General features: G+C 36.9%; 1 protein-coding gene across 1 annotated transcript in view; it reads left to right on the top strand.

The window, feature by feature from the left end:
• The window catches only part of LOC131051274 (DExH-box ATP-dependent RNA helicase DExH1), a 108981-nt gene that overhangs the window by 44465 nt on the left and 48446 nt on the right, over positions 1–16070 (top strand). The window contains exons 7-8 of the mRNA XM_057985706.2: positions 4920–5123; positions 5271–5426. Of these exons, the coding sequence (XP_057841689.1) occupies positions 4920–5123; positions 5271–5426 (360 nt within the window). The remainder of the gene's footprint in view (positions 1–4919; positions 5124–5270; positions 5427–16070) is intronic.

Here is a 16070-nt window from a genome sequence, read left to right as displayed (position 1 = left end):
ACTTCTAGTTGTGATAGATATCTATTCTTGGCTCTTTCTTCTTTTGAGAGGATTGCTTCATCAGTCCTAGTTTGGTGCTATCATTGTTGGTACTTTGAGACAAGCTTGCTCGTTTGTTCCATTGGCATCTCTATCGATAAACTACTTGCTTTCATGTATTCCTCGGATGCTACTCTTGGCTCCTTCCTTTGATGAAGATTATTGCCAAAGTTGCTGAAGGGACATCTACAAGCAATACATCCAAGTCACTTAGACCTCCCCTCTTGTGCTATTCAACTTGAAGCTTGCTTTTTACATTGAACGTTTCTTATAGGTGGAGGACAACATTTTATGGTCTCCTCACTATCTTCAACATCATTGGTCACATGGCTTGAGGTTTCCCCTTGGCCAAATGAGGGTTTGTTACCACTTGTTATAGGTTAAGATAGATCACCATATTCCTTAACTTTATTAGATCTATTGTCTTTGCTCCCCTTAGGAGGTAGACATCAAGGAGCATTCCGTTTTCAGAACCCCCATTATCATGAGAACTATTGCCTCGAAGGGACTTAGGCAACAATCTCTCAACGTTCTTAAAGTATTTGGATCAATAGTATTTGGTCCTTTATCTTTAGGAGGCCATCATCTTTCAACACAATTCCTTACTAGAGGTCTCCTAGGATTCTAGAGCCCCTATGTTGTTCACCTTCCTTTGAACACATCTAGGAGATTAGCAATTTTAAACGGCCTTTGATATTGTTACTTTTCTTATTGATGGGGATAGACTTGTGAGATGAAGTTTGCCATAGGCTATGTCTTGGCATGTTCCTCCTCAATATCATGGTCTTGTTTTTTCTAACCACACGATTTAGCTTCTTCCTGTTGACATAACTCTACTCCGCTTTGTTCAACTTCTAGCCCATGGGGTAAATAAACAATGCATGATTTTTCCCTAATACAAGGGCTACTTTGGCCTTGGATGTTAGATGTAATCCTTGGGGTACCTTTCTTGACCCTTGTGGCCCTCGACACTCCTCAATGAGCATTATCAAATCTTTTATCACTTCTTTCATAGTGATCAATGCTGGCACTGGTGACTTCACTATTTTAAACATGAATAGAGATATTTGATGAACTCTTGTTTTCCTTAACATTTGTTCTTTAGGGTTCATGTTCCCTCTTCTTGGATTTTTGTACTAGTTTATTGAACACTTATATGGGTGTTCCATAGACCTACTTTTGGCCATCTGTGAACATTAATATAATTTACTACATTTTTCCTATTCCCAACTTAAAACCAACCTTTTCCAATCTTAGTTTCAAAGTGTGTACATTCTTTATTTTGGTAGGGACATGAACTGAATTCAGCAAAACCATCTAGCCTTTTGAAGCTGCAAAAAAATTGATGATGGTGTGATTCCTTTCAGTGGTCCTTCCATATGAAAGAATGGTGCATCCAAAATTTCACCATTGCCTCTTTTATTCTTCAAGAACAATATCATTTTAGAGAAATTTCCCACTTAATCTCTTGGAGAGGGCACCTTCTACCCTTCCTGACTACTATTGACGTTGTCACCAAATTCCTCAATATGAGCTCTTCACCATGTTAAAGGGAATTTTGTTGTGAAACCAAAAACTCACACATGTCGAATTTGCCTTCTTGTTCCTCTCTATACCTTGCAACAAAGGTTGGCTCTAGGTACATTTCTAGGTGCAAAAAATCCTTATGATTGGGTTTTGCTTGAACTAGATGAGAAGGATGAGCCTCATTCATGGACCATGACTAGAGCTCAGAATGCTAGAGATATCTACCTTTGTATTTGTTGGCATGTTAGAACTAGTGGCTGCCGCTATGCCTTATCTCTTGTTTTGTTGCTTCTATTACTTTTTCACATGGCCTGACATCTTATTCAGAAATGCATGTAATATGGTACTTGAGATGGTTGGTGGTTGCATTAAGCTTGTTTGAGCATAAGAGGCAAATCACACTTCCTGATATTGCTCCTATTACAACATATTTACATGTGGAGTCATGGCTTCCATTGGGACAGCTTTGACTAACCCAATGCTTAGTTTGTGGTGCAGGAGCACCTGATGGACTTTATGCATCCAGGAGGCAATTTTGTAAATTTGGCTTTAGCATTGTGTTTTGATAATGTAACGAGGTCTTTTAGACCATTTTGGACTTATTTGTATTGAGTTTGAGTCTTAGGAGGTCATTTGTGGGTTACATGGAAAATATTGTAAAAAGTTGTCATGTTGTCAAATGCAAAATGTATTTGCATTTTTGGTTGTATGTGGAAGGTGAAGGGTCAAGTCATTTAAAAGTCAGTTGTAATTGATCATTGTTGGTTGGAAAAGACATAAATATGGCCTCCAACACGAATTCCATGAGTTGTTGAAGGTTTTTGAAGGTTGGAGAAGGATGGAATAAAGAAGGAATTTATTTTTGTAGCATCCTTACATTGTTTTTTTTGAAGTTTTCAGAATTTACAGTTTGAAACATGCTATTTTACGGCCCTTTAATGGTCTCATATTGAGGACTATAATATATGGATGGAAAGATATTTGTTTTTAGTTTCCAAATCTTTTTGTCTCATTAAATTTTATTGAGTTTATGTGTAAGATATGGCGATTTTGGTGAAGGCTGTCCAGTTTGACAGTTTTTTGTGAAGATAACAGTCTACAAAATTTGTGGTATGGAAATTGTTGGTACAATAAAATCCCTCAAACCAATTGGAAAAGTTTAACAAATGATTCTAGTTTAATCTAAAGGTGTTTTGGCTCAATTTCATTAAGTCTTTCAAAAGTTATAAGCAATTTGGTGCAGGTTGCTTGGAACCCTACCTAGGGCTAGCAGTTTTGGAAAAAGTATTATAACTTTTGTTTTAACCGTTGGATTTGGCTATAACTTGGAGGAAATATTTGTATTTAGGTTTTCTTAAATTTCACCGAAGTGATTGGCTTAATTATGTCTCTAGTGAAAGTTATTAAGGACTATTCTCAAGTGGCAGATTCTGTCCTAGTACATTGATATGGTTAAAGGGTTACAAAAATCAATCTATTGTGTTGATGTGAATCCTCCCTCTTGCATCAGTTTGATGCAGTGCTAGATGCCATTGTATCTGATCTACGTGTTTAAATACAAAAAAACATGGTTTAGAAAAGCAGCTTGGAAAACATTGTGCAGTAATCAAATAACAATGATGTTAATTAATTTAACCAAAATAACATTGTTTTGGTTTTCAATCGTAAAACCCTTTGTTTGGGGGAAAAACCAGTGATATCATTAAAAAGTGCATAAATCAGCAATAAAATCCCCATAAATTAAACTCCTTGCACATTGAATTATAAATAATGTTTACAAACTTAATATTAACATTCTAGAACAAATTTACTGTATTGAAAAAAGAATAAATTTGTAAACCTGAAATTTCTCATATCTGCTCTTCAAATCCACTCCAATTCACTTAATGTCTGAGGATACTCCAAAGATGCAAAAAATGCTGTGTAAGGAAGATGCACAGGTGTGGGTGCTCAATTTTTTTTTTTTTAATTGTAGTTTCTTTGTTTTTTGCATGCCCCTTTGTGAATCTTGCGTCCAACAAGTTTTGGCATCAGACTTGCTGATGATTTCTGTGTCAAAACACACTGGGAACTCTTCTGCATGTGCATGCATGTAAACATGGCAAATACTTGCCCAAGAAAAATTCCTTTGAGTACTTGATAAGTTTGTAAACTATGATCTATCATTACTACGAGTTTGGTGCGAAAACACACTACGAGCTTATCTGCATATACCTGCGTAAACATGCCAAATACTTGCCCAAGAAAAATTCCCGTAAGTAAATTTGTAAACTATGATCTATCATTACCATGTGAGACATGTTACCCGTTGCCTAGGGGAATCGACTTATTAGCCTTGGACTGTGAAACTCTGACCTTTAACTTGTGTGGCTGGCTGAAAGTGAAGAGACTGCAATATATTTATCTGGTTTCGATCCTGTATGTAGGTTTAATTCTGATGCCCTATCTTGCATGACTATGTTAGAACTATTGACATGGTCTTTTAATATTTGCAAGCATAGGCAGTGGACTTGGTTTATCACTTTGTCTTAATACTTGTTTTTGTGTGTCATCCCTCATTATATTAGGCCTCATGTTTGCTCATGTGTTACATTTCTCTGGGGATTACTCCTGAATCAAATGACAGACCTTTACCATTTCAAAAGATAAAGATAATTCCAAATTCTGGTCGTGACCTAGATATATATTATTGATTCCATTGACATAAGAAAATACTAGAAGTTGTAAATGCTGTTATATTCAGAAAAACAGGTAGACGCTATGGAGTTACATCAAACATACAGTAACAAGGGCTTTAATATCAGATATTATTGCATGTTGTAGTGTTAGTTAAGTTATTGAAGAACATTGACGTCTTTGCCTAAGATTGTTCAGCTGATTGAGCTGGTCAAAGGCTTTGATGATAAAGAAAGGGAAATACAGGAGATATGGAAGTTAAATGTAGCAAATGCATATGCTGTTGTGCAATACTTAGATGGATAGGGCTTTCATAGACTATCATTCTGTGTCTTACGTTTTCTCTTTGCTCTTTAATGTGTATGGGCATCCAACATATTTCTTCACATGGATGAGTCTGAATTTTGAAACATCTTTGCATCCATACACATTGGCATGCAACAAATTTCTTTGATAGCTACATTAATTCTTATAAAGCATTGACACACCCATCCATCCATATGCATAGTTCATCACACTGTTATTCATACAGACACAGAGCAACCACTAAATTTTTGTATAATTTTATTTCATAATAGAGGTTTTTATTGGCTTTTCTAATGGTTTGATATTGTTTATAACAAATGTGATGACTTTCTGTACCTTTTCTGATATTTATTGTACTGTTGCACTACCAGATTGATGAACCAGATTTAAAAGGTGTTAGTCATGTAATAGTGGATGAAATCCATGAGCGAGGAATGAACGAAGACTTCTTAATAATAATCTTGCGAGACCTTCTTCCTCGTCGTCCTGATCTACGGGTTATTTTAATGAGTGCAACTATTAATGCAGAACTATTCTCAAAGTATTTTGGAAATGCGCCAATGATGCATATACCAGTATGTTAAAATGCAAATCTTTCACTCATAGTTTCATTGTGATTTAGTTGTTTCTGTATGATCTTTATTTTGTTGCCTGCTTATTAGCTTTTTGTGTGATATGTTCCATAAATCTCATAGTGTGTTAATGTTTTCCTTGTACACTAGGGTTTCACTTTTCCTGTCAAAGAGCTGTTTTTAGAAGATATATTAGAAAGAACAAGCTATGCAATTGAATCAGAATCAAAAAGCTCCCAATCCAGTTTCGGGAGGAGAAGAAAACAACCAGATCAGAAGAGAGATCCTTTGACTATGTTGTTTGAGGCAAGTTCATCTTTTACCTGTTTGGTATACCTTTGATAATTTGAATTTCGGTATAACTTTGATTCTTGGGAAGCACACTTGTATTGAGTGATTGTAGGAAGTTTAGTGCTGTTTAATAAATAAATATACTATCCTGGCAATTGGATTGTGTATATTTTCTAATCTTATTTTCTGATATTCCTACCAATCTTCGACTTACAATGTAGATGTGTCAAGCTGCTTTCTTCTACCTATTAGACTTGTTTGTACTATTTACTTTTTTATCCTACATTTATAGGGTGATTGTTTGCCCTTTAGCTTGGTTGTATCAATATGCATAAATATGCAATTAGGTTGTATTTCTCTTAGCTTGGTTGTATCAATATGCTTAAATGTGCAATTAGGTTGTATTTTTCTTAGAGTGAAGCTAATATGTAAAACTAAAAAATGTGCTCCAAAAAAGTAGTTAAAACTCAAGTTTTAATATCAGTTTGCTGTGTATACAGAACAGGCCTTAGTAATATGTTTAGGTCATCTAATGCATAATCACAAAAATCAAATGTAGTATGCCTGCATGGAAGGTAATATGCAATTCATTGTGATGACGTGATTTTAAAATTTTTTTTCCTGAACATATTGATCACTATTGATTTGTCTGCAGCAAAGGGCTCATATCACTGTAGATTGATTTGGTGCCACACTACTGAAAAAATTAATGTAATCTTGAATGCATTATAGATTGACCTACTGTATTGGCAAAACTTTCATTTATAGGTCCATTCATATGTATTCTGTATCAATTGTGTACATATTGTTTCATATGGTTAAAGACATCCAAGCTCCCTTTAATTTCCTCAAACATCTTTTTTTTCAATTCCAAAATTATTGCTATTCCTTGAGGAATAATTTATTGGGGTCCTTATGCATGCTTTTGAGAGTTGTTGTGGAAGCAATTATATTATATATCTGGATCCTAGAGCTATATGGGCACAAAGTTTCTTTTTGTTTCAAGTTTCAATAATGGTTTTTTCCATAAATAGGGATGATATTCTGCAGTTTATAGAAATGAGACACCCAAACTTTGCAAGGCACCCTCATTGAGTCTGAGACTCGCATACCGAATCTCACTAGAATCGCCAAGTTTGGTGGACTTGCCAGACTTGTTGAGTCTTGGCGAGTTTGGATGCAAAGATTCGGCTATTTTACTATAAGTCTAAGCAAGTAATAGGCCAATGATAAATTATGATCATAAAATCTACAAAATATATATCCCTTGTTGCAAATATTAGGATCTTCACAATCAAAGTCACTATCAAGGATTATCTTGTTTCATACATTGGACTTGCCTAGTATACAGGGACTGCCGTAGACAAAGTTGGCATGCTATGTCTTTGTATTGCTGAATACAAGTTAAGTCATAGTTGGCAAGAAATGCCATTTTCATAATGCAAAATGTATCAATCATGTCTTTCATAGACAATTCATAGAAGAATCCCATCTATTAGTATTCTAGCTAAGGTCAAAATAGAACATAACCATTTATCTTTTACTTGATCATTCCTCTTTGTTAACGAGCTTGTCAACAAGACATGTAGTCTTGAAGGCTTCAAGAAAAAAATAGTAATAAATTCCACATTTGAATATACACACCAGTCATTGAGACACAAGCAAATATCATGGCTACATCATCGTCCAAGACCTATCTTAGACGCCATCGCATGACTTGTTGTGGTGTTGGGATGAGTAATGCAACCTCTTTTGAGCCATAGACTTATAATTTTAGTTTTAATGTTTGTTTTGATGCAATGGATTTCATATTCCATGAATTTTGTATACATTTGACAATATTTAAATATCTAAGTGTGTTATTTCTTTCAGCTAAAATTTGTGTTTATAGTTATTTTATCGATGTATACTTGTATATGTGATCAAAGTAGCTTCTATTTGATGAGGCTATTATGTCTTTAAGGTTTATTTATCAAAGCGTGCATGAAACAAGTTTTAAATCCTTGAAAATCTCTGAATTTCTTGGGTTTTTCAATTTGCCAAGTCTTGCTGAGTTTGTGCTGAGTCCGAGTCCAAAATCAGCTTGTTAAGACTGAGGCAAGTTCGAGTTTCATAACATCATTCTGCACACAAGCTCATCAACAATAGATCCGATTGATGCAACACCCAAAACACACTATAACTTGCATACAACCCACTTTAACTTATGCAAATCATTTGAACGTAGATATAAAGCATCAGCAATGTAGAAAATAGGTAAGCACACACACAAAACTACAAAGTTACATGTTTATCTAGAGAAATATCCTCCTTATGGCTCCAACAATGCCAAATGAAGAGTCTTCTTACTCTCCCAGGCATGAAGAAGGTGTAACCTAACTCCCTCTTGATTCCCATACCAGGGGTGAATTCTTGATTTAGCCATTTTTGCCTACTTCTTCCAAAGGCCAAAACTTTTGCATCCAGACTTGAAATTAGATGTTTTTTTTAACATGCACTATTTCTCAAGGGCCATACAAATATGCAGTCAAATCCAACTTTTGATTCCATTTACCCATTCATTTTGCCCGTGTAAAATAGCTTCATTTATGAGGTCCTGATTGAACCGAAACAAATCCAGAACTTGTCTCATCCACCAACGAAGATTCCAAGATGTCTCATACTAGTAAAAAGCCTATGTAAGAATGACACAAGTAAGCCACTGTTCAAAGACATTTCTATTTACAGATTTAATGGTGAACTCTACTATTGGGCTTCCCGGCAAATTTCTAAGCTAGAATGGCATGTCCAAATGTCAACTACATACAAATTTTTGGATCATGTTTAGTGTTCACGACTTCATTGTTTGAGATCTTCACCCATATGTCTAGTGGCCTGTATGAAACTTCTAGATGTCACTTGTCATGTGTATAATAGATTTTAGGGATTCAGATTCTACAGGGTACAATTCTCAATTTTCCTTTTGAATCAGATGCTTCAGCACAATATAGCATTGTAAGCAGTTTGTTCATTTTGGGATATGTGAAAATAATGTTGAAATGGTTTTCAGTCCATTATTTCTTCTCATGACATGGACATCATAGAGGCAGAAATATCTTTGTTAGTGAGCATAGACATCATCTTGAGCAGTGAGGATGCAAGTGTGAGTTGAGAAGACAGGGTACCTGCAACTATTCAAAATTTTGCTTTTGTAACCGATATTAGAAATTGCTATTAAGAAGGCTCAATTAAGCTCAACGGGTTTCTTAAAACTGAGGAATAAATTTCAAAATAGTTGTTTGAAGGCATTACACAAGGAAACTGTTGTCCAATAATATCAGGTTCTTTTAGATAGGTTGCTCTTGGTGATGAATTCTCATTGCAGTTGTGAAAACATTAGTTGATAACTGGACTTCCAAGCATGCTTTCATGTCTGGTGGATTAGAAAAGCCTTTAAAATTTCTACCACTGAGGATATGCTTTGATGGAGTTTCTTGCTAATTGAGCAGGTATGCAATCAGCAGATGAGATTAGGCCTATCTTTTTAGATCGCTCTATGACCTGACTTGTCATCTTCAAGCTATAGGTTGAATTATAAAAGTCAAAATAATCTCTTTGGGGCGTTGCACAAGTGGAATTTGGCTTGATACTCTTATGCTCAATAAGATAGATTGCTTTATGTGATAGGCTTACAATATATTCATAATAAAATTAATTGGTATCTAGTCTTCCAAGGATACTCTCAAGTTTGACATATTATTCATATTTGAAAACCTTGGACTCAGCAACTACTTGGCATGCCTAAAATTTTTAGAAAATGAGGACTCTGCAACTACTTGGCAGGCCTAAATTTTTGATAAAATCAGGGCCTGGTAAAAACTTGAGGAAAAACTTAGAAATATCTTGGCAAATTTATTTGAACATTTGAAAATACATAAATTTTTAAAAATATTCTTAAAAAACAGACATATTACTGAATTTGTAGAGCATACTACTGATTTCCATCATACATAAATCAAAATTAAAATTTAATACATATCATAGACCAAAAAGCAAGGTCAACTCTGAATACTTATGAACTTCAAGTATCATGTAATTTCCCACCCTAAAGTTGGGAACATTGTAAACTGCAAACTATAGTGTTTTTTTTTTTTCTTATTTTTAAAAGAACTTGCAACGAATATACTTAAGACAGCTTCAGTACTCAATTTATCAAATACCCAGAAGTTCTTATCAACTAGAAATGTAATTAAGTAAAATCATGAAGTAGCCTCATACAGCAATAAATTCCAGATTTTACTACAAAGCTGTAACTTCAAAATTTGATTAAAAAACAAGTAACCTGGTTTAGCAAAATGCTTTACATATCAATGAAGTCCTCGTAGAGTGATAAGGACGGGCAGAGGGCACTAGACTCGTGATTTTCTCCTATTTCAAAGGGCACTTTAGAGTAAACATGGGTGGAATCAGTCGACAGTATTGTTATCTCCAAGTTGCTAGTCCAAAACTGCATTAAAACCTATAATCTCTCCTTCAAAGGCATACATGAGTCTAGAGAGAGAGTGAGGTGCTGCCTTGCCAGGTAAAAGAGATATTAAAGTTGATGCATAGAATTTTATAATCTCTCCTTGTGTCACTTAAAACATATTTATAATATTAAGTTTAACCTTTCCTATGTACCTATTCCTAGTGAGAGAGTGAATGGCGAAGAGAGAGATAAAAGGTTGGTATAAGTGGAGAAAACATATAACATAAAGTGTACGTCCTAAGTGGGAGAATTGTTATGAGGATAAAGTAACTATTATTTAATTCATTAAATTTGATTGAGGTGTTAGGGTTTCAACCCTAATTAGACAACTTGAGGAAAGGTTTTTAAAGGTCATTGGAGACTCATTTCTTATTCATGTTTTTGTTGATAATTATTTCCGCCTCCTTGTGGAGCTTATCAACCTTAGGGTTTTGAAGAGTTTGGAGATGGAAACCTCCATTGTTCTTACACAATTGCAGCTGTGAGAGACCAGCCAAGTGTGCAAGGAGATTCTACCTCAAGGATCTCAGTTGGGCTACAAAGAAATCAGTTCTAGAAGACTTCTTGTTGGTTGAAATATGAAGGAGCTACTTGCTCGAGAGGTGTAATGTCCCCTACCTGATTAACATAATTAATCCATTTCAATATACTAAAATTGATTGAGAGACTAATCATGAAGCCAATCATTGTTATTCTTCAATTTATGTTATTAACAAGTGCTTATTTATCTTCCTCATTAGATGATTAATTTCATTATTCATAGTTCTTAATATAGATATCAAACCCCACTACTACTTCAGTTTTAAGGGAGAAGGGTTTATGTATGTTACCAAAGCGCTTAGAGACCAAATACAATAGGTTCCCTCAAAGTTTACAGATCCAAGCCCTTACCTATCTTGGGTCTATACCAGTGTTCCACGGGCGTTGGGGATGGGGGGACGCGTTTCCGGGACGGGGGGACCAAGGGCCTAAATTTGGGGACGACGGGGGGATGACGGCGGTGGGGTGGCGGGGTGGTGGTGCTCATATACTTATACATATACATATAGTACTTGAAAAACTAGTTTTGAAAAGATGTGTAACAATATAACAGTATAAGAATTAGATTTCAAATGAAACTATAGGAAATACCAAGATTACTTAGATTAGTAATACTAATTGCTAAATGCTAAATAAAATTTGACAAATGAAATTGCCAAACTGGAGATTTCTCATTTCTATCATATGAATATCGAAAAAGGAAAACGAAAATACGAATAACTGATGCCATTGCAAAGTCTATAATAATAAAGATGATTACATGATTCATCATTACAATGAGTAGCCAAATACAAATACGTGTAGCAATAACATTACAAAAGAGACTAGAGTCAAAGACAAAATGACAAAACTCAAAATGTAGCTAATGGAGGCCTCTAATCATCTGCGAACTCCTCCTCACTAGAACTGTTGGACTCCTGAAGATCAAGGTCCCTCAAGCTCACACCAACTAGCCTTGTATCTGAAGTGGTAGGATCATCCTCATCAATCTATAAGGCTCCTCTGGCTCTACATCCCATCGTGCCGCTGGACTCTCCTTGTACACGAGTGACATGCAGTCCATGAGACGCAAAGCACTATGTACAGCCACAAGCTTCTTTGTTCTCTTAGAGGTAAGTCCGTTCCTCTTAAGAGAGTGGATGAAGCTATATGTAGACCAGTTCCTCTCAGTAGATGAAGAACTAGAAACTTGGGAAAGCAAACGGATGGCTAGAGTGGTGGTCAAAGATTTCGGGCCATGACGATTCCACCACAAAAGTGGGTCCTCCTGTGCCATAGTGTCTATATCCATCTTTGCTGCTTCTGAATAACCTCTAAGAGTGGCAAATCTTCCCCACTCAGTGCACATTGTGCCGACATCTCTGGAATCAAACATCTTCTCTATGCACCTAAAGAAACTCGCCTTCACCTCATCATCCTGAATCGGTGTTATCTACCCGGTCTAGCCGTGTACCACTTAGGATTCAAGGCAAAGGCAGCCATATGCAAAGGAGTGTTCAACTTGTCCCATCTACGCTGAATGATAGGCAGGATTTGCTCATTGTAGAATGCTAAAGAGGGGTCCTTCACTCGCACAACAACCCTCATTTGGTCAAGCATAGAGTCAATGCACTCATACACCTCTCCAAGGTTAGGTGCATCCCCATCCCCATATCTGATCACCTGGAATACTGGAGAAATGATGGAGACAATGTATTTCGCATCAGTCCAAAACACATCACTCTTCACTATCTCCTTCACCCTTCTCCCCCGCTCTGTCTTGGCCTCAGCCCACCTATTCCACTCATTAGTCATAACCATGAGTTGCAATGCCTCTTGCAACTCAATCATTCTCTCCAAGAGAATGAAATAGGATGCATATCTAGTCTCAACTGGTTTCAAGAATTCCTTCTTCGCGAAGGTCCTGAAGAGTGCATGTGAAGTGTGGTGGTTGCAGATAAACATCTGCACATCTCTCGCATCGGTGACCACTCCTCTAATCCAGTCTATCTTCCCCATGTCCTTGAGTGCATTGTTCATGGCATGCACACAACATGGGGTCCACCAAATGTGTCTATAGGCTGCCTCAATGAGTCTCTCTACTGCTCTACACACATGGGCTGCATCTGTCACTACTTGGACCACATTTTGTGGCCCAACCCCCTCAATAGCCTCCCTGAGGACCTGAAACTGGAAATCAACATCTTTACGATGCCCTGTACAATCAACTGCTCTAAGGAAGTATGGGCCCTCTGCACATGTGACCATGACGTTGGTGAGTGGATGATGGCTAATGTCCGTCCACCCATCCATACCCTATGTTGCATCCCGATGCCACCCAACATGCCTTCATCTTCTCCATCAAAATATTGATCTTGGAATAGCATTTATCCAAGATCGAGGTCCTCATTTTCGTCTCCCCTGGTGGCACATAAGATGGTCCTCCCTTGGCCACCATAGCCATCATCTCCCTATAATAAGGAGACCATGTAACATGAAATGGAATGCCATTGGGAAAGAAGAACTTGCCAATGGATTCATCTATCTCATTTCTCAGCTGCACATTAAACATATCGGCAATGGGGTTGCTCTGTGGTGTCTACAACCTACGTTTCCCAGCCCTAGCGGCAGTAGAAGTGGAAGTGGATGGAGGTCCAAACATCATTCCTCACGTCTGCGAAGCATGAGAAGTATGTAGCACATTCTGGTTGCCCTGAAGTGCTGCCCTAGCAGACAAAGTAGTAGGCATTGAAATATTTTTGTCATCTGGAACCCCCCAAAGCTTGTTAAACTCAATTCTGTACTGTATATTTTTGGCTTCCTCCAAAAACTTACAATGTTTCACGCCTTTTCCTCTCCAAAACAGAAAGTATGCATTCACCCTACTAATGCTACCGAACCATTCTGTGTCACAAATATTGCACTTCCACTTCCTTGTTCCCCCACTTGAATGTGATGTGCCTTGTACTGATATTCGTGAAACAAACTATTTTAGAGGAGACTTAGGATCAAAATGACCCCTAGCATATGGTGCCAACAACTCTGAAGGGCAACTTGTACTAGCTGGTGCACTCGCCATAGAACTAGATTGGGCTCTAGGATCAGCCCCATGGTCAACCCCCTCATTTTCAGGTCCATATTCTGAATCATTCTCACTATGAGAATGGATTTCCATGTCATCTTCACTCATGCCTTGGGAGCTCATTGTGAAATTGACACTGCATTTCACAAAATAAAAATAAAATGAAAATGAAAATCAGCCTAGTTTAACAATATATTTTTAATTTTTTTTCCTATTCATCTCAAAATGAGATTTGATGTTGAATCTTGAGGGCAAAATGATGAATTTTGCCCTCAAGATTCAACATCAAATCTCATTTTGAGTCTTGAGATGAATAGGGAAAAAAAATCCAAAAATGACATAGAACAATGAAAATAAAAAAAAAAAACAAGAAAAAGTTGAAAAACCCTGCCTTGTGCTTGAAAAATCTCTCCAAAATGTAGAAGAATCTTCTTCTTCCTCTTCTTCTTGCTTCTTCTAGCTCCTATCACGCTTGCAATCACTTTTCTCACCCCTTCAATTAGTCTTCTTCAAGTTTTTCCTCCTCTTCAGCTTGCTGGAAAAAAAATCAGTTTTCCAAAATGAGAGTGAAATCTACAAGAAACATGCTTTTGTGTTGTTTTGGGGGGTAGGGTGGGGCCCACGTCCAATTAGGGTTACCCCTTTATCCCCCCAAAAGTCATGTTTTTAAAAAATTGCTTTTTTTGGTTTGTTTTGGCTTGGGAATGCGGGAGACGCCCGGGCATCTCCTCGTCCCTCGAGAGACGGGGAGACGCCCAGACGTCTCCCAAGGAGATGCCCAGACGTCACCCAGGAGACGTCTCCACGTCTCCCTAGGACACGCGAAGACGTCTCTGCGTCTCGGCAGCGCTTGGGTGGTGGTGGCGGGGGACGTCGCGTCCCCATCCTCGAGACGTTTCTGATGGGGGGACGCGCCCAAAAAGGGGGGGGACGCATCCCCGTGGAACACTGGTCTATACCCTCAAGGCTAATGGGTTGCTGATCCCACCCTATCTTAGGACTTAACCTTTTGCTTGGATTTAGACTGCCCCTCTTTGTAACATCTCATTCCCATCTTCTTAAGTATTGACAATAATAACATGATTTAGACTATAAGTATACTAATTTCTTATATATTATGAATACATATGAAATTAAGTATGACTATCATACATATTGCAGTCCACATTAATATTACTATTAATTCTGCATAATAACATTATCGAGCTTCATATATTAAGCATACTTATTAAACACATCCCCATGCATACCTCCAAGAACAAGGGCGTTACTGCCTGTAACTTAATAACAGTACTGATCTGATCTGATCGAATCGATGGTGGTGACACTAGATGCCTTGATTCCTTCCCTTTATATCTCTCAATTTGAGGGAGTGGTTACTCTTCATCATGCATGCCCTTTGGCAAGGGACATACCCTTTCACCATTAGCACCTTTTGAAAGAGTGCAACACTTCATTATTTCTGCCCTTCTTATTTAAATCAAATGTGCACTTCTGATTTCCAATTTATCCCCCTCTCAAATGAGGTTCTCTTGTCCCTTTTATACCCCATATTTGGGGGAGTCACAACTTATCATTTCATGCCTTTTGACCATTCATTAACTATAATCAAATTTTAATTATATTTAATTATATTCTTTAATATATATATATATATATATTTTTTTTTTCTTTTTTTATATTTTAATTTTATTATTAAATTATATTTCAAAGTGGGGACATTACAAGAGGCTGACCCATACTTCAGCTTGTTTGGAGTGTAGGAAAGTACTTTCCTTGCATCTTCAGCATTGATTTATCAAGTCATATCATGACCAATAGATTTGAGTAAGTTTATATCAGTCAGGAATCAGCTGGGGATAGTTTTTGTTGCTGTTACAGAAAATCTGAGTGAGGTGCTTGCTACCAACAGCCCCCTTTCTCGACAAACTAAGAATCCAAGGAGTTCCAATCTGCACATGGTGAGTTAGGGCTACAAAGATGAGGGTTTATAGTGTGCAACAACAAAGACCCAAGTTTTGAAGGTATTTGGAATGTATTTTCTGAGTGACCTATGTGGATGCTACTTTGTGTTTCAAACATGCAATCAACTGTTTTAGAGCTAGCTTCATCAAAGTGCAAAGAGCTTTTTCTGGGTATGCCTAAATTAGATATAAAGCATTTTGTTTAACTGGGTTACTTGTTTTTTAATCAAATTTTGAAGTTACAGCTTTGTAGTAAAATCTGGAATTGATTGCTGTATGAGGCTACTTCATGATTTTACTTCTTAATTACATTTCTAGTTGATAAGAATTTCTGGGTATTTGATAAATTGAGTATTGAAGCTGTCTTAAGTATATTCGTTGCAAGTTCTTTTAGAAATCAGAAAACAAACAAAAACACTATAGTTTGCAGTTTCCAATGTTCTCAACTTTGGGGTGGGAGAACACAATATATTCATTAGTTGATATCCTATTAATTGAAATAGGAGAAAATCACCAGTGGTAGCTCAAACTTGGATTTGGGACAATGGATCCCAAAATATTCTCAAGAAGAGTCCACCATGCTGTCG

This window comes from Cryptomeria japonica, chromosome 9 (assembly GCF_030272615.1).
Source record: "Cryptomeria japonica chromosome 9, Sugi_1.0, whole genome shotgun sequence".
Taxonomy (NCBI): Eukaryota; Viridiplantae; Streptophyta; class Pinopsida; order Cupressales; family Cupressaceae; genus Cryptomeria; species Cryptomeria japonica.
Note: the sequence above shows the minus strand (reverse complement) of the source record. Positions and strands in the feature narration are given on the sequence as shown.